This window comes from Podarcis pityusensis (assembly GCF_964106645.2).
Source record: "Podarcis pityusensis genome assembly, chromosome: 1".
Lineage (NCBI taxonomy): Eukaryota > Metazoa > Chordata > Lepidosauria > Squamata > Lacertidae > Podarcis > Podarcis pityusensis.
The window spans coordinates 5,501,716-5,519,319 of record NC_138028.1 but is presented as its reverse complement, the minus strand read 5'-3'; the positions used below and the strand labels follow the sequence as shown (position 1 = coordinate 5,519,319).

Below are 17,604 nucleotides of genomic sequence, written 5' to 3'. Positions count from 1 at the left end.
GTCCTAACTGCTCGTTTATCTTAAAAAGCAGAGACCTCACCTTGCCAACAAAGGTCCATATAGTTAAAGCTCTGGTTTTCCCAGTAGTGATGTATGGAAGTGAAAGCTGGACCATAAAGAAGGCTGATCGCCAAAGAATTGATGCTTTTGAATTATGGTGCTGGAGGAGACTCTTGAGAGTCCCATGGACTGCAAGAAGATCAAACCTCTCCATTCTGAAGGAAATCAGCCCTGAGTGCTCACTGGAAGGACAGATCCTGAAGCTGAGGCTCCAATACTTTGGCCACCTCAGGAGAAGAGAAGACTCCCTGGAAAAGACCCTGATGTTGGGAAAGATGGAGGGCACAAGGAGAAGGGGATGACAGAGGATGAGATGGTTGGACAGTGTTCTCGAAGCTACCAGCATGAGTCTGTCCAAACTGCAGGAGGCAGTGGAGGACAGAAGTGCCTGGCGTGCTCTGGTCCATGGGGTCACGAAGAGTCGGACATGACTAAACGACTGAACAACAACAAACTGCTCATTTTAATCTACCATTTCAATTTCCTGCCTTGGACTGGACATCTCTCAGGAGTCCTCTGTGCAAGAAAGGCTGGGCATTTGTCCTTTGCTTAACTGGAGAATCCATTCTCTGATAATCCTTCCATCAAATTCCTTCCACACACACCCCTTTGCTTTTTTTTGCCAGGTAGCAAGAAGTACCATATTTTTCCGTGTATAAGACTATATTTTTTTCAAGTTTAAAATTGATGGTCATCTTACACACGGATAGTGCATATAGGGGATTTCTTTATTTGGAGTTCCAAAAAATAGGGGTTGTGTTATACATGGGGTGTGTGTGTTATACATGGAAAATATGGTACATCTTTTTACTGGTACCCAATCTTGGGCTTAGTTTGCAGTGACTTTATCACGGGGCATCAACCCCAGTTCTTCCTTAAACCTTGGGCAGTTTTCTGTAATTCAAAGCTGAAGAGCGTCTGTAAAAAGAAATGAAAAAAAATAACCTTCCAATGCCCTGAGAAGGGTTGGCAGGAGGTGTGTGTTGTGCTGCTGAGAGCTCCTTCGATCTGCATTTTTTGTGGAATGGGGTTGTTTTGGGTAGTAACTGAGGGATGCTGTAGACTTTTATCTTAACCTTTGGCTTGGAATCAATTTGATTCCCTCCCCCTCTTTCTTTTTTCCTTTCCCCTTCTGTGTTGGAACTCCTATTTGGGGACTTCCCTGGCTTTTTTCTGGCCCATGTAGGACCAGTCTGGATTGTTGGCCTTGGTGAAGACTTGACGTTTTTATCCCCAAAAAAGTTTTTGATTGAGTTCCACTGAAATGAGGCTGCATTTTAATGTTTTAATGTTGTATTTTAATTTTGTTTTTTAAGCTGTATTCTAATCAATTGTTTTTATATTTGTTGTTAGCCGCCCTGAGCCCAGTCTTGGCTGGGGAGGGTGGGGTATAAATAAATTTATTATTATTATTATTAACCCCATTTCTAAGATCAGGAGTAATGTGGAGGATTGCAGTCTCCTCCTGCCCTACTTTTCTTTCCCTTAAATTAATTTCTTTCCATCCATTCCCAGTGCAACCTTAACCATTGTTTGAAAGGTGTGAGGGGTTTTTTTGGTTTTTGTTTTGCTATGATAAGAAACCATAGAATCATAGACTTGTAGAGTTGGAAGGGACCCCAAGGGTCATCTAGTCCAACCCCCTGAGATGCAGGAATCTCAACTAGATCATCCCTGACAAGTGGCCAGCCATCTTCTGCCTACAAAACCTCCAAGGAAGGAGAGTCTGCCACCCCAGACTGTCAAAACAGCTCTTACCATCAGAAAGTTCTTCCTGATGTTTAGTCGGAATCTCCTTGTAACTTGAAGCTATTGGTTCGAGTCCTACCATCCAGAGCCTAGTTAAGGCTAAGTGGAATTCTCGACCTGGGTTTGAATCTGTGGAATCCTACTTAAAATTACTGTTTTCCATTGCTTCCTCCGCCTCCCGTTCACTGATCCCCAGTTTGCCTTGTTTCCCACCCTGCTCAGAAAACGTTTTGACCTAGAAACATTAAAGTTGGCTCTCGCATGTGATGCAGATCAATAGGCGGCATCGAACTACTGGCATGTTGCAAATGAAGTGTGGTGCGCAAACTGGCTACTTGGCAATGCAGTTGTGCTAGTTTTCAAAAGCCTGTTTAGGGCAGGCTTTTAAGCTCATATACTAGGGATATTGCATAGCATTTTTTTTTTAGGGTTTGGCAGAAGTATGTACATAAAAGGGGCAGGGTTCCTCTCCCAGAGGGGTAATTCAATTTATACATTGCTCCCCTCTTTAAAAAAGAAGTCGTCCCAAAGTGATTTACAACCAACATAAAACAAAGTCAATAAAAATACACATGAGTGTTATCAAAAATAAAATTTAACCATATCATATCATTGGTGCTGAAATGAGGGCAAGGGCTGGGGCCAGTCACGTCTTCTTGGGGAGAACATTCCTTAAATGGGCTATTGCAGAGGAGGCCATAGCTCTGTGGCCAAGGGTCTGACTCTGTACAAGGCAGCATCCTGTGGCTCATTCTCTCATCACCACCTTCTGGACCTGCAGAAGAAGCAGGTGGTTTGGGGCCTCGAGTGATGCTATGGAATGGGGAGAGACGGCATGTGGGGCACACTATTAACTCACTGAGATGGAAAATGGAAGTCTGTGCATGCTCAGAAGCATCCTGTTCTCACTTTACAAGACCTAGACTCTAAGATTCCAGGATGAGGCCGTCTCCGCTGTGACTCAGGCTGGCACCTGAATTCGCCCCTGGCATCTGCAACTCCTTTGATCCAGGGCTCAATTTGACACAGCGGCCTGTGCGGCAGTCAAGACTTTGGGTCCTTTCTTTAGAGAAATTCTAGGTGAAGTCCAAATTGGCTGTCACTTTCCCAGGAAAGTAAGCTTGGGAGTCACACTGGGAAGGGGGAAGTCGTCCCTGTGTGCTGGGGGAGTGAAAAAGACAGTGTGGGGGGGGGGGCTCCTGCCTTGCTTTTCTGCAAGCATCTGCTCAGCTCCTATAAGAACAGGATGCTGGACCCAGGGCCGGATTTAGGTTTGAGGAGGCCTTAAGCTACTGAAGGTAATGAGGCCCTTTATATGTCCAGTTGCCCTTTGTCAACAACAAATGGTTGCTGTTTTTTGTGTTGAATATATGCAATATGCTAAAACCTAATTGGTATCTAAAGCCATTTGCACATGTTGCCCTGCAACCAGTCCGTGCAGAATGTAAGCACCCTATACAGTGGTACCTCAGGTTAAGTACTTAATTTGTTCTGGAGGTCCGTACTTAACCTGAAACTGTTCTTAACCTGAAGCACCACTTTAGCTAATGGGGCCTCCCACTGCTGCCAGAGCACGATTTCTATTCTCATCCTGAAACAAAGTTCTTAACCCAAGGTACTATTTCTGGGTTAGCGGAGTCTGTAACCTGAAGTGTATGTAACCTGAAGCGTATGTAACCCGAGGTACTACTGTATATAGAAAGGAGCAAACCAGTGATATTTGAGGGAGCAGGCTATTTGCATATGCAGAATTTGGCGCCCAGTGATATTTTAGGGAGCAGGCTAGCATGACTTACATCAGAGGAGCCACCAAAAAATTTAAAGGGAAATTCCCCCCCCCCCCAAAATATAAGATAAAAAACCAATAAAATAAAACCTACATCCAGCAACAGTTTTTTGTGTTGTGTAGGCTCCTAGGATGTAAGTCATGGGCCCCGCCTGCTCCCTCAAATATCACTGGTTTGCTCCTTTCTGTATATATAGGGTGCCTACATTCCGCATGGACTGGTCGCATGGCCACATGTGCAAATGGCTTGAGATGCCTATTAGGTCCATAAATGACCATATAGCATATATTCAACACAAAAAAAGCACAGAAGGCCAGCCCATTCCTGAACCTGAGAGGAGGACAAGGAGAAGCAGCACCTCTTCCCCGCCACTTCCATCCATTGTTGCTTAAGATTCTTGTCTGCAGGCTAAGGCAACAAGAAGAAATAAGCGACCACTTTTAAGGCTCTACAGTGGTGCCTCGCAAGACGAAATTAATTTGTTCCACGAGTTTTTTCGTCTTGCGGTTTTTTTCGTCTTGCGAAGCACGGTGTCGGAAAAGTTTTGGAAAAGCTTCAAAAATCACAAAAGTCTTCAAAAACCTCAAAAAAGGCTACCACACTATGCTATGAGTTGCTCCTCGAAGTCAAGTCGCAACTGTATTAACGGTTTTAAGAAAAAGGAAACAAACTTGCAAGACGTTTCCGTCTTGCGAAGCAAGCCCATAGGGAAAATCGTCTTGTGAAGCAACTCAAAAAACCAAAAACCCTTTCGTTTTGCAAGTTTTCCGGCTTGCGAGGCATTCGTCTTGCGAGGTACCACTGTAGTCCTCAGCCTCTGATCTCAACCCAGTGCCGGATTTACGCATAAGCTAAACAAGCTATAGCTTAGGGCCCTGCTCTCTTGGGGGCCCCCAAAAATTTTGAAGGAAAAATGGATGTACATTTCCAAAATATAAGATAAAAAACAAATAAAATAAAACCTACACCCAGCAACAGTGTTTTGTGTTGTGTAGGCTCCTATGATGTAAGTAATGAGCCCTGCCTGCTAGCCTGCTCCCTCAAAGATCACTGGTTTGCTCCTTTCTATATATAGGGTGCCTACATTCTGTGTCTGCAAATGGCTTGAGATACCTATTAGGTCCATCAGTTGTTGTTGCTGTTTAGTCATTTAGTCGTGTTCGACTCTTCGTGACCCCCTGGACCAGAGCACGCCAGGCACTCCTGTCTTCCACTGCCTCCCGCAGTTTGGTCAGACTCATGCTGGTAGCTTCGAAAACACTATCCAACCATCTCGTCCTCTGTCGTCCCCTTCTCCTTGTGCCCTCCATCTTTCCCAACATCAGGGTCTTTTCCAGGGAGTCTTCTTTTCTCATGAGGTGGCCAAAGTACTGGAGCCTCAGCTTCAGGATCTGTCCTTCCAGTGAGCACTCAGGGCTGATTTCCTTCAGAATGGATAGGTTTGATCTTCTTGCAGTCCATGGGACTCTCCAGAGTCTCCTCCAGCACCATAATTCAAAAGCATCCATTCTTCGGCGATCAGCCTTCTTGATGGTCCAGCTCTCACTTCCATACATCACTGCTGGGAAAACCATAGCTTGACCTTTGTTGGCAAGGTGATGTCTCTGGTCCATCAGTTACCATATAGCATATATTCCACACAGAAGACAGCGACAATTTGTTGTTGAGAAAGCACAGCTGGACATAAAAAGGGCCCCGTTACTTCCAGTAGCTCTGGTCGTGAGAAACGGGAACAGGAGAACGAAAGCGTGTCCGGGCGGCGCTGCAGTTCCGGCGCCGGCCGCGAGTGGCCGCTGCGTGGCGCCTTCGAGGGAGGGAGGGGCGGGGCGTTGCCCGCCGCCGCCGTCACCGTGGCCCGCGCGTGCGCAGTGGCGCTCCCCTCTCGGCCTCGCCGTCGCTGCCCGGGCTCTTGGCGGCCGCCCTGAATGATCCGGCCCGGCATCCCCCGCGCGCCGCTCGGCCGGGGCCTCGTCTTCCGCCGCCGCCGCCATGGCCTTCACGTTCGCCGCCTTCTGCTACATGCTGGCGCTGCTCCTCACCGCCGCGCTCATCTTCTTCGCCATCTGGCATGTGAGTGGACGGGGGGGGGAGGGGGCTGTGGAGGTGGGGGGGGCTCCGTGGGGAGAGAGGGGGGCTGTGTGAGGGGGCAGCCATGGGGAATGGGGGGTGGCGGTGGTTGCATGGGGGCTCTATGGGTCGAGGGGGGCAGGGAAATGGGGCTGTGGAGGTGGGGGGAGAGGGGGGCTGTGTGAGGGGGCGGCCATGGGGGGAAAAGGGGCTGGGGTTTTTTTGCATGAGGGGTCCATGGGGTGAGGGGGACTCATCATGCGAGCAGGGAAATGGGGCTGTGAAGGTTAGGGGGGTCGGTGGGGCTGTGTTAGGGGGCAGCCAGGAAGGTGTTTGCATGGGGTGTCTATGGGTCGAGGGGGCAGGGAAATGGGGCTGTGGAGGTTAGGGAAGTTGGGGAGGGGTCCGTGGGGAGAGAGGGGGCATGAGGGGCCCATGGGGTGAGGGGGACTCCTCATGCGGGCAGGGAAATGGGGCTGTGAAGGTTAGGGGGGTCTGTGGGGAGAGAGGGGGGTCTCCTCATGAGGGGAGGGAGGGGCTGTGTTAGGGGGCAGCCGTGGGGGTGTTTGCATGGGGGGGTCGAGGGGGCAGGGAAATGGGGCTGTGGAGGTCCGTGGGGAGAGAGGGGGGCTGTGTGAGGGGGCAGCCATGAGGAATGGGAGACTGGGGTGGTTGCATGGGGGTCTATGGTTCTAGGGGGCAGGGAAATGGGGCTGTGAAGGTTAGGGGGGTCCGTAGGGAGAGAGGGGGGCTGTGTTGGGGCAGCCAGGGGGGTGTTTGCATGGGGAGGTCTATGGGTCGAGGGGGGCAGGGAAATGGGGCTGTGGAGGTGGGGGCATGAGGGGTCCATGGGGTGAGGGGGACTCCTCATGCGGGCAGGGAAATGGGGCTGTGGAGGTCCGTGGGGAGAGAGGGGGGCTGTGTGAGGGGGCAGCCATGGGGAATGGGAGGCTGGGGTGGTTGCATGGGGGTCTATGGTTCTAGGGGGCAGGGAAATGGGGCTGTGAAGGTTAGGGGGGTCTGTGGGGAGAGAGGGGGGTCTCCTCATGAGGGGAGGGAGGGGCTGTGTTAGGGGGCAGCCGTGGGGGTGTTTGCATGGGGGGGTCGAGGGGGCAGGGAAATGGGGCTGTGGAGGTCGTGGGGAGAGAGGGGGGCTGTGTGAGGGGGCAGCCGGGGGGGAAAGGGGGCTGGGGTTCTTTCCATGAGGGGTCCATGGGATGAGGGGGCTCGGGGGGGAGGGAGGGGGCTGTGTTAGAGGGCAGCCATGGGGAATGGGAGGCTGGGGTGGTTGCATGGGGGTCTATGGTTCTAGGGGGCAGGGAAATGGGGCTGTGAAGGTTAGGAGGGTCCGTAGGGAGAGAGGGGGGTCTCCTCATGAGGGGAGGGAGGGGCTGTGTTAGGGGGCAGCCGTGGGGGTGTTTGCATGGGGGGGGTCTATGGGGCAGGGAAATGGGGCTGTGGAGGTCCGTGGGGAGAGAGGGGGGCTGTGTGAGGGGGCAGCCATGAGGAATGGGAGACTGGGGTGGTTGCATGGGGGTCTATGGTTCTAGGGGGCAGGGAAATGGGGCTGTGAAGGTTAGGGGGGTCCGTAGGGAGAGAGGGGGGCTGTGTTGGGGCAGCCAGGGGGGTGTTTGCATGGGGAGGTCTATGGGTCGAGGGGGGCAGGGAAATGGGGCTGTGGAGGTGGGGGCATGAGGGGTCCATGGGGTGAGGGGGACTCCTCATGCGGGCAGGGAAATGGGGCTGTGGAGGTCCGTGGGGAGAGAGGGGGGCTGTGTGAGGGGGCAGCCATGGGGAATGGGAGGCTGGGGTGGTTGCATGGGGGTCTATGGTTCTAGGGGGCAGGGAAATGGGGCTGTGAAGGTTAGGGGGGTCTGTGGGGAGAGAGGGGGGTCTCCTCATGAGGGGAGGGAGGGGCTGTGTTAGGGGGGCAGCCGTGGGGGTGTTTGCATGGGGGGGTCGAGGGGGCAGGGAAATGGGGCTGTGGAGGTCGTGGGGAGAGAGGGGGGCTGTGTGAGGGGGCAGCCGGGGGGGAAAGGGGGCTGGGGTTCTTTCCATGAGGGGTCCATGGGATGAGGGGGCTCGGGGGGGGGGAGGGAGGGGGCTGTGTTAGAGGGCAGCCATGGGGAATGGGAGGCTGGGGTGGTTGCATGGGGGTCTATGGTTCTAGGGGGCAGGGAAATGGGGCTGTGAAGGTTAGGGGGGGTCTGTGGGGAGAGAGGGGGGTCTCCTCATGAGGGGAGGGAGGGGCTGTGTTAGGGGGCAGCCGTGGGGGTGTTTGCATGGGGGGGGGTCTATGGGGCAGGGAAATGGGGCTGTGGAGGTCCGTGGGGAGAGAGGGGGGCTGTGTGAGGGGGCAGCCATGGGGAATGGGAGGCTGGGGTGGTTGCATGGGGGTCTATGGTTCTAGGGGGCAGGGAAATGGGGCTGTGAAGGTTAGGAGGGTCCGTAGGGAGAGAGGGGGGCTGTGTTGGGGCAGCCAGGGGGGTGTTTGCATGGGGAGGTCTATGGGTCGAGGGGGGCAGGGAAATGGGGCTGTGGAGGTTAGGGAAGTCGGGGAGGGGTCCGTGGGGAGAGAGGGGGCAAGAGGGGTCCGTGGGGTGAGGGGGACTCCTCATGTGGGCAGGGAAATGGGGCTGTGAAGGTTAGGGATAGAGCTTGGGGTGTGTTGGGGAGAAGTAAACGGGTCTATGATCCATGGGGTGAGGGAGACATGGAGGGGGCGCAGCTTGGGTTTGGGGGTGAAGTGGGAAGGAGGATTTTTGCATTAGTGGTTGACCCATGGCATTGCATAGGCAATCCGTGGGGCTTAGCAGGGGAGAGCTCTCTCTGTGGGTGGGTGTTTTTGGGGGAAATAGGTGCTCCTCCCGGGGAGGGAGAAGGCAAGCGCACTTATAAGTGGTATGTATTTGGGGGTGAGGAGATAAGAGTGGGGAAAGTGGGGTGCGTGGGTGATTGCATGAACTTATGAAGTGATTTCAGGGGGGTTCTGGGTGGGGAGAGAGTCCAAGAGATGGATGCATATTTGGTGGGAGGCGGGGGGAATAGGACCTGTTCGCAGGTGGTAAAGGAAGGAGTTGTTGTGGGGCACTGAAGTGCTGGGTTCTAGGTATTTGGGTCAACCAGAAGTTGCCAAACCAGAATCTTGTGGCATTTTGCTGTTCTATTTCTCTCCTAATACTCAAGCCCTGGGGCCAATTAATGTGACTTTGCCCAGGTATTAGCAAAAGGGAGATGGCGAGCATTTTTGTTGCCCATCAGAAGTGAGCTTGCTCAGGAGGTTGGAGCCTGATAGAACAAAGGGCACTTTCCTCCCAGACCTCCTCTCCCCTCCCTTCTTCCAGTTACTACCAACTTCTTAACTTGACACGACTGCAAAATCTGCTTCCCTTCAGCAAATGTTTGGCTGGGGTTACTCTGTGCAGAACTGGGAAGCGTCAACTAAGTAGCATCAGGATAAAATGTGTCCATGTGGCTGGGTCATGGAAGTGCTACGAAATAGCCGTACTGTTTTTAGCAATCTTTTGCCTATAGAATAGATGTCATCATATTTCACTGGACTAGCTAATTGTGTCAAGGAGCGTTGCCTGCTTCCAAGTTAAAGGAGAGCTTGTGCTTTCCCTCTCCTCATTAGCCCCAGAAACCGGATGAAGAAACCTGTCAAATGTCTTGCGCAGGTCGGGGAGTGTTTTTGTGGCGACAGGAAATGTCTTTTGAGTTCTTTCACATTGTGTCCAGACTCTGCCTAGCTGTTCCATACATTTTAAGAGACTAGCTGGCTGGGATCTAACCCTTGGGAGGGTTTCCGCTGAACTTGAAACTAGGATTTTGTCTCTTCGGGGCGTGGTGCTTTTGAACAGGGCTACACATTCCTTTTGAGCTGTTCTCACCCTACTGTCCAACTGTTCTAATTTTATTTTAGATTATAGCTTTTGATGAGCTGAAGACTGACTACAAGAACCCCATAGACCAGTGTAATACACTCAACCCTGTAAGTTTACGTGAGAGAGATCTCTTTGCATTCATTCTTAGCCAGGTTTTTGGTAATTAATATTGACTTACGATGCATTAGTAAAATGTTACTTGATAATATGTAATAGATCTAAGATTTCTTGGCAGATTTCTTTCTCTTTTCCTCTAAGCTTGAAGTTCTGACTTGCTTGTCTGCTGGTGATCTTGTCAGCTGTCATACTAACATTCTTTCAATTTGCTTTTTACATTTTCGGTACAAAGACAGTTGAAAAGGTTAAAAAGATTAAGAGAGTCAAAATTGCATTAAAGGTGTGTACTGCTTTTTAGTTTAATGTTTTAATGCCACTCTCTACTTTTCATTTTGTTAGGAACATCTGTATTATTTCTGTTGACTTCTTTTTGTTCGGTGTGCTTGCTCATTTGCTTGTCTTTTGTCTATTCAGGGGTTGTAATAACTTCATGGACTTTGTGCGTTGTGAGTTGGCTTGCTTAATAAGAGATGGGGAAAACTGTTACATGCTTAAATTCTTCTATAACTAAGCCAGGCTGGCAAGAATCCAATAGATTTGACACTTGTTGTTTAACGAGGAAAATGCCAGGTTTCCTCTCAACCAGAGTTTGCAAATCTAGTTCAAAACATGGCTTCAAACTCTGGTTCTGATGTGAACCCTGTTTTAGTGTTGGTGCAGATCACAAAACCATAATTATGGGAATTCATGTTGGGTAGTCGGGGGACTGGAATACAGGAGTGTGCTATTCCAAGTCTGGCCCCTTGATATATTTTTTTTATACATGGGGTTGTGTCCAGTGCCAGTACTCTTCAGAGTAAACCCACTGAAATTAAGACAAGACTAATTTATGTCTATTAAGCTCAGTGGGTGTCCTCTCAGTTGGGCTTGCATCGGATACAGCCCAGGGTTTGTAGGTAGCTGCTGTTACATTTGCACCTTAGTGAGAGGCGTAGTCTATGTTCTTTAAAAGATTTTCAGTTTAAACCAGAGCTGGATAACCTGCAGTCTGTGGACTCCTAATTTGAGGTGGCCCTTCCTGGTGGGGGATTTAATCCCTACATTTTGCGATTTAGGAAAAATTGTTGCCACAGCCTCAGGAGATGCTACTGACACTGCTGCTAGCTGTTGGAACAGGTTGCACTGTTTAAATAGAGAGCAAAAGATGGCAGACACTCATTTTATATATGTAGCATTTCAACTGTACATGTACTTGCTTAGCAGATTGGAGAGCTAAAATAAATGAAACAACTTCTCAGGTGTTAACCTCTGCCTTCACTCAAAGTGTTTCCCTTTTGCCTTCAGCTACTCCATTAATCAGGGTGCTTGAGAAAGTTGGGGGGGAACAAAATTCAGCGAGAGCCGAAATTGAGAATCTCTGGTCCTCCAGATGTGTTTGGGCTCCATCTCCTATCAGCCCCAGTCAGAATGGCCATTGGGCAGGGATCCTGATGTGAGCTGAAGCCAAGCAGCACCTGGAGGGCAATGGGGTTTTACACCTCCAGCTAGAAAATTTTTCAGTATTGCCCTGCTAGCTTTGAGCCAGTGGGTGTCAGTGCTGAATGTAAACCGATCAGCTAGAAGCAGGTTATGGGCTATATGGGTACAACTGCTAGAAGCTGCTTCCACAAAGCAGATACGTGGAATTGAGAGAATGTCGCAAGCTTGGATAGTGGTTGCGCATGGAACAGTTTACCCTGCTCGGTCATCTCTCATTTGATATGGGAGGGTGAGAAAATGTTCACTACATGTATGCATTCCCTTATCACAGACTTTTAATCAAAAAGATTCTACCATATGCATGTTGGACAACTATGTTTTAAATATACAGGTGAGAGTCTGCAGACTTACTCGTGACTAAAGAGCGTACTTATAAATGCTTTCCTCCCAATAGGGATGCAATAGGTTTAAAAGAAGTGCAGGACTCTTAAAAGCAGGATTAACGTGCAAGATTAGGAAATGGCCAGCAAGTTGACAATAATTTTAGCCACAAGCTGGTCTAGTTTTTAATGCTTTGTGGCTGAATGCTTGTAATAACTTTCGTGTTTAGGTCTCCTATTGCTTAGCAGACGCACAGCTGGAATCTCAACCTGTATTTGGGGACATGCAGATTTGAATAGTCTGTGTTAACTGCAGTGCTTCCTCCTTTCATACTGGATACAACAATGACTGCAAGTTCAGACAGAGTGAGGAATATCAGATCAACAGCAGTTTCTGTTACCATCTGTGGTTGATGGTTTCCAGTTTTTCTTGGCTACAAACTGCTGTCTATGATAACAGGCTCCCATATAAACAGGGTACACTGTCTTCGTAGGTTTTCACTGGAAAGCATGATGGTTAAGAAGTGAATATATTAGAAATGTAAATTGCTTTTCGTAGAACGTAAGAAATGGGCTCCTGTTAAGTTGATTCTAGGCACTGTTTGTTCCCTTCTGCACAGCAGGATTTGTGCTGTTTATATTTGTGTACATTGTTTATGTTAGAGTATTGGTCCTATCTCTGCACAATTAATTGTAAAGGGAAAAAAATGCTTTTTAAAGAAAACATTTGGTTTATAACATACACAGCATTTTAGAGTTCCAGGATTTAGACAACCAGTAATACACAGCTTCGCCTGAATAGTTTGGGACATCCAAAATTTGTAGAAATGGAGCAATAGAAGGTTAGCAAGGAACTGTGCAGTTGTTGAGTCTTGGTTTGAATACAGAAATTCTCAGGATTTTATGTAAGTTTCTAGTCTTGATAATTTGTAGATGTAACTGAGTGAACCTGAAAGTGAAATTTTCTAAAACCACAGAGTGCAGAAAGCAAACAGAGTTCAGAATTGCTTTGAAATCTGCTAAATTGATTTTGAAGGGAGAAGTTCATTGATGGATTTCAAGGACATAAAACTTAGTTGAGTGAGTGTCCACCTTACTTGATTAAACAATGCAGTGGGCAAGACCAGAGATCTCTGTGTCCACCCCAAATAAAATATAAAAGAAATACCAAACATCCTCCTCTTTTGCTGTATATGTAGACTTGCACAGTTTCCACCATTTCCAACAATTGGGTTGATGGGAGTTATCTCAAACAGTTGGAGGGCACCTGGTTAGGTAGCTGAAATCCCACCTGTAAATTGTGGTTTGGATGTAGCTCACTGTAAGCAGAAATCGTTTGGAGGGTTGCTGTAAGGCCATCTGCCAGTCTAATATGAAGACAGATGGGCATTGCCTATGGAAAATCTAACTTTCCCTGGGATGTAAGTTGTAAAATGGAAGATATATACGAGTCCTCAGTTTGAGTGATGACCCTCTCCAAAATGTGCAAACTTGCCTTTTTTATTCTCATACCGCAGATTGTATAAATGGTATTCAATGTGAGCAGTGGCCAGTTTTATGCAAATTGTACTAAGTATTGTTTGCACGTTTTACACACTCATGACACAGTACGTTGAAACTATTATGTTGGCTTCTCTTGTCTAATGCTGGCTTTGCTTATTGCCCCTTACTCTTTCTTTTGACGCAGTACACCCCCTGTCACTGTAACGCAAGTAAAATACACTAAATGTGAAAGCAGAACTGCCTTGACTTGTGTGTCTTCCTTTGCAGCTTGTGCTTCCGGAGTACCTCATCCACGCTTTCTTCTGTGTTATGTTTCTGTGTGCAACAGAATGGCTCACGCTGGGTCTCAATATGCCGTTGTTGGCTTACCATATTTGGAGGTAATGCTGGGCATGGTTCAGTCTCAATTTATTCATGGAAACGCACTTCTTACTGTACGGTTTGATGTAGACTTCCTGTGGAAATTAAGCCTGCGGAGGAATTGGGTTAACGATGCAGCTGACGCCTTTTTCACGTAGGATTGTCGAAGAATGAATAATACAACAGCCAAAGCTGTTCAGTGTGTATGTTGCACATCGATTGGGCTCTGGAAGTCTTGGCCTTAATCTAAAGCAAAACAAGTTTCCACTACTTATTGTTGGGAGAGAGGAAATCAGAAAAAGAGGCAAGCTTGGATCTAAATTAAATCTTCAGTGTCCTACATGGTTCTCTGCCATTTCCATGACTTCCGTTTGCAAAGTAGAGGGAGATTCATTTTTCTGATACTTAAAGCACATGGGTAAGGCCTTAACTTAAGAAGATAAACTTTGTAGTTCTGCCTTGGGCCTGCTTTCGCCTATATAAATGGGTAAAGTGCAGTCCAAGAATTTGTCTAGTCCAGTGCTCTGTCTGCAACGGTAGGCAGTTCGATGCAGAGTAGGATGGAGATCCTTACTATCTAGTAATCATAGGTATGTTGTACTTAGCTGTTGCGGATGAATGCAGTGTACAGTCATACCTTGGGTTGAATATGCTTCATGTTGAGCACGTTCAAGTTGCGCTCTGCGGCAACCCGGAAGTAACGGAGCGCGTTACTTCTGGGTTTCGCCGCTCGCGCATGCGCAGATGCTCAAAATGATGTCATGCGCAGAAGCGGCGAAAAGCAGCGCGCGCATGCGCAGACGTGCCGTCGCTAGTTCTGTTTGCTTCTGGATGCGAACGGGGCTCCAGAACGGATCCCGTTCACATCTCGAGGTACCACTGTATATACTCTGTTAGTATCCTGCTTTTTTTGGCCCCAAACACCTTGCTTCATGAAATCATTGCAAGGGACATTTTATTTTTCACTGTGAAACCAATAACAAAAACAAGATCAGAGGAATCAGGTCAGTAGCTAGTTGTTGAAGCTGAAATGTCTGGCACCACCTCCTTCAGTGCGATCTAGATATGTCAGCGTTGCAGTGGATCACAGGGAATGTTTTGGTTAGGTAGGATTTTGTCATGCACTTCACTAAACTGGTGCAATTCCTTTAGGCTTAGGCTTCTTCTAGGCTGCCTTGGGCTCCATACTGGAGGAAAGGTTGAATGCAAGTCTAACAAATCAATACATTTTGATAAGTGGAAGGTGGAAGGAGGTGAAGAGAGATCTTCCAATTCCATGAATGCAGCTGCATCTTTATTTCTTCTCATTGCTGAATGTCTGAATACCAAAATTTCTTTCCTTGTACCTTTTAAAAATGCAAATTCGTTTTTCCAGGTATATGAGCAGGCCTGTAATGAGCGGCCCAGGACTCTATGATCCTACAACCATCATGAACGCAGATATTTTGGCATATTGCCAGAAGGAAGGATGGTGCAAACTAGCATTTTACCTTCTATCTTTTTTTTACTACCTATATGGGTAAGTCACAAATTTCATTTTTATTTGTTGCAGAACTTTCCATACTGTCTTTCCAGCAACTCAAGACGGTTGACGATTTAGGAAAGTAAGATAGGCATTATACAGAATTTCTTATTAAGTATCAATAGTTGGGTTTTTTAAAATTACTAAAAGCCCAGGCATCTCATACGTGTCTCAAGGTTATCCAGAATTCATCTCATGACCTGCCTCCTTTTCAGCAGGGGGCGGGTGGAGTTCCATAATTGGATTAGTGTGACTGAGAAGGCCTTGCCCAGAGACTGCATGAGAGATGCCTCTTGATAAGCTGAGGCCTGGAACAGGGCCTTGCCACTAGATCCCAAAAAGCAAAGCAGCTCTTAACTAGAAAGCAAATCCCTACCATTTAGATGCATTTTCTGAAATTGCTATCTGACGTGGAATTTGAGTTGTACAAAACTTCTTTCTTTAAAAAAAGTGCCATGCTCTTCAGGTAGTTTGTTGCTTTAAAATGTAAGCAAAGTAAAGTTGTGCACAACTGTTGCTTGAATTGCCAGGAAAGCATGTTTTTGCTACTGCCACTTGAGTTTGTCTATTAGAACTGTGCTATACCTCAACAAGAGAGACAAGTTTGCCAACCAGAGGCACCAAGTTGTGAACGTCTGTGGTGCTTTTGCTGGGGGATACACATGTTTTTGTGTTGAGGGCACCAGGCAATAAATAACCACTGCAAGCACTTCATTTATAATAGGAGTGAGTGCCAGCGGCACTAACAACTGTGCGCGGATATCTACTTCCCTTGTGGTTGCACCAGTGAGTATCTGGCTCTAACTTACAGTGGTACATAATGAGCTCAGTGGTAAAGGCTGGACACAGAAGGTACTCCTAGTATGCAACAAAGCAGAAATATTTCTGCTAAATTTAAAAGATATGTATATATTATTCTGTTTATCCTTCTTCCAACAGCATGATTTATGTCTTGGTGAGCTCTTAAAAGATGGCATCCAGCAGACTTGGTTCCAGCGAAGTGCATGCAGAAAAGCCACAAGACGAAAGGATTGTTTTCAAAGAAGAATCTAGTATCAAGATTTAGCAGTGGAATCTGACGATCACAGTTGCAACCGGTGGGGGGAAAGACGACTTCTACATCTTCTTCTCCTGCCCCTTTAAATTGTGCCCATACTTTAATACTCATGGAAAGATGGTTTCATTTTCTAAATTTTACTGGGATGTTTAAAGTGATGGAAATCACATATAAATTAATGTAAAGCGGTTACCTCTGGCTTTGGACAGTTTTGACCCTGCTCTCCATAAGGAACAGCCCATTCCCTCAATTATAATAGTATTAATTGCTGTCCTTAGTATAATAGAATTTTGTTTTTGTTCAATTGACTTTGTAGTGGATCATTTGGGTTGTGGACTGCCATCTAGCTGTCACCTGTAGGTACCAAGTGCTCCTGAAAGACTGAATGCTTTTCTGTATGTTATCTCTTAGGTAACCTCTGTGTGTCTTATAGATGAATACATGACAACAACTGCAGGAAGAATTGTAGTTCTATTTTTTACCGTTTGGATATTACCTCCCTATAATGTGCATGGCTCAAACTTCCCATATTTACGGCAAACATTGAATGCCCCTTGCTTTAATTTTCTACACTAAGTGGATGTGGTAGGGGAAGAGGGGATTACTGGTGAAGAGTATATATTAAAACCACCCTATATAAAAAAAAACCCTTGTGTAGCGGTCTCAAATTACCATACAACCTGGGTCAAGCGTGGTAATAAAAATAGTTTGTGAGTCTGCAGGTAGAATTGCATACAATTTGAGACACTTGTTCAACGAGTTTGGGTGAATATCCCTGCTGTTCCTTAGTGCAATACAATAAAAACTTCAAAGACGGATGAAACTTTATTTTCTTCTACTGCTTTGGCTTTTGCAAAGAGCTTTGGAACTGCTGACTTTAGCCAGCCGCTACTAGGTGATACTGTTCCAGTTTTAAAGGTAAAGCGATAGCTTGAAAAAGGACACCTTCTGCTAAACAGCAGGGCTGCCTTTAGAGCAAAGGTAATTAGAAGCTAGACCAATGTCCTTCAGGGGGCAGCAGGTCAGTTTCGAATGGATTCTTGCAAAGCCAGACTTCTGGCCTGATCCTGGAAAATACTGCGTCTGTTCTTAGGCAGGAGCAAGGACAAGCTAGGCTTTCACGCTATAAGAGATTCCAAGTATGGAGTCTTGGTTTGTAAATCAAAACACTTTGGCTCTTTAGAGGGGAAGTCAATCACACCAGACTGTAATTGGTCACTACTACTGCCTTTAAAAAAAAAAAAAAAATAATTATTAAGGATTTTCTTGTTTTACAAAAGTAAGTGTAATGCCTCGTATTTTTTCCCTCCCATGTAACATTTTTACAAATCTGTTTCGTTTGTTGAGGCATTAGGGGGAGAAGAAAAAAAAAGAAAGAAAAAAGAAAGGGGGTGGAGGGAGGGAAGATGGATGGGGGTGGTTTCGGGTGGCGATGTTTCTATTATGCTTAATGTATGTAGAGTTTGGTGTCAGCGTTGCTTGTGTTGTTCACTTGTGTTCCTTTGGTGGTGAGAGAGGTTGGGGTTGGCCTAGGATGTGATTGTTTGTTTGTGATTGGCTGTGGTGATCTTTGTTTTCGTGTGTGAGTGAGGTGGGTGGGTGTTTTGGATCAGGTTAGCCATATTGGGTCACTTCTTCTGTCGAGCATCTTATGCCCATTGCTGGTGGAAGTCAACTTCTGCCTCAAGAGCTGCTGAGA

The 17,604-nt window shown here is 47.3% G+C and overlaps 1 protein-coding gene across 2 annotated transcripts; it reads left to right on the top strand.

The window, feature by feature from the left end:
- Positions 1–5,477: 5,477 nt before the first annotated feature.
- Positions 5,478–16,733, top strand: CNIH1 (cornichon family member 1). 2 transcript variants are annotated; one of them, XM_081011085.1, is made up of 6 exons: positions 5,478–5,666; positions 9,586–9,654; positions 9,897–9,944; positions 13,234–13,346; positions 14,702–14,845; positions 15,788–16,733. In XM_081011085.1, the coding sequence occupies exons 1-6, from the start codon at positions 5,586–5,588 to the stop codon at positions 15,813–15,815; spliced, it is 483 nt and encodes a 160-aa protein (XP_080867211.1). In that variant the 5' UTR covers positions 5,478–5,585; the 3' UTR covers positions 15,816–16,733. The 2 variants fall into 2 exon arrangements, with proteins under 2 accessions (XP_080867211.1, XP_080867212.1); XM_081011086.1 differs by lacking the exon at positions 9,897–9,944 and having other exon boundaries at positions 5,483–5,666.
- Positions 16,734–17,604: the final 871 nt, after the last annotated feature.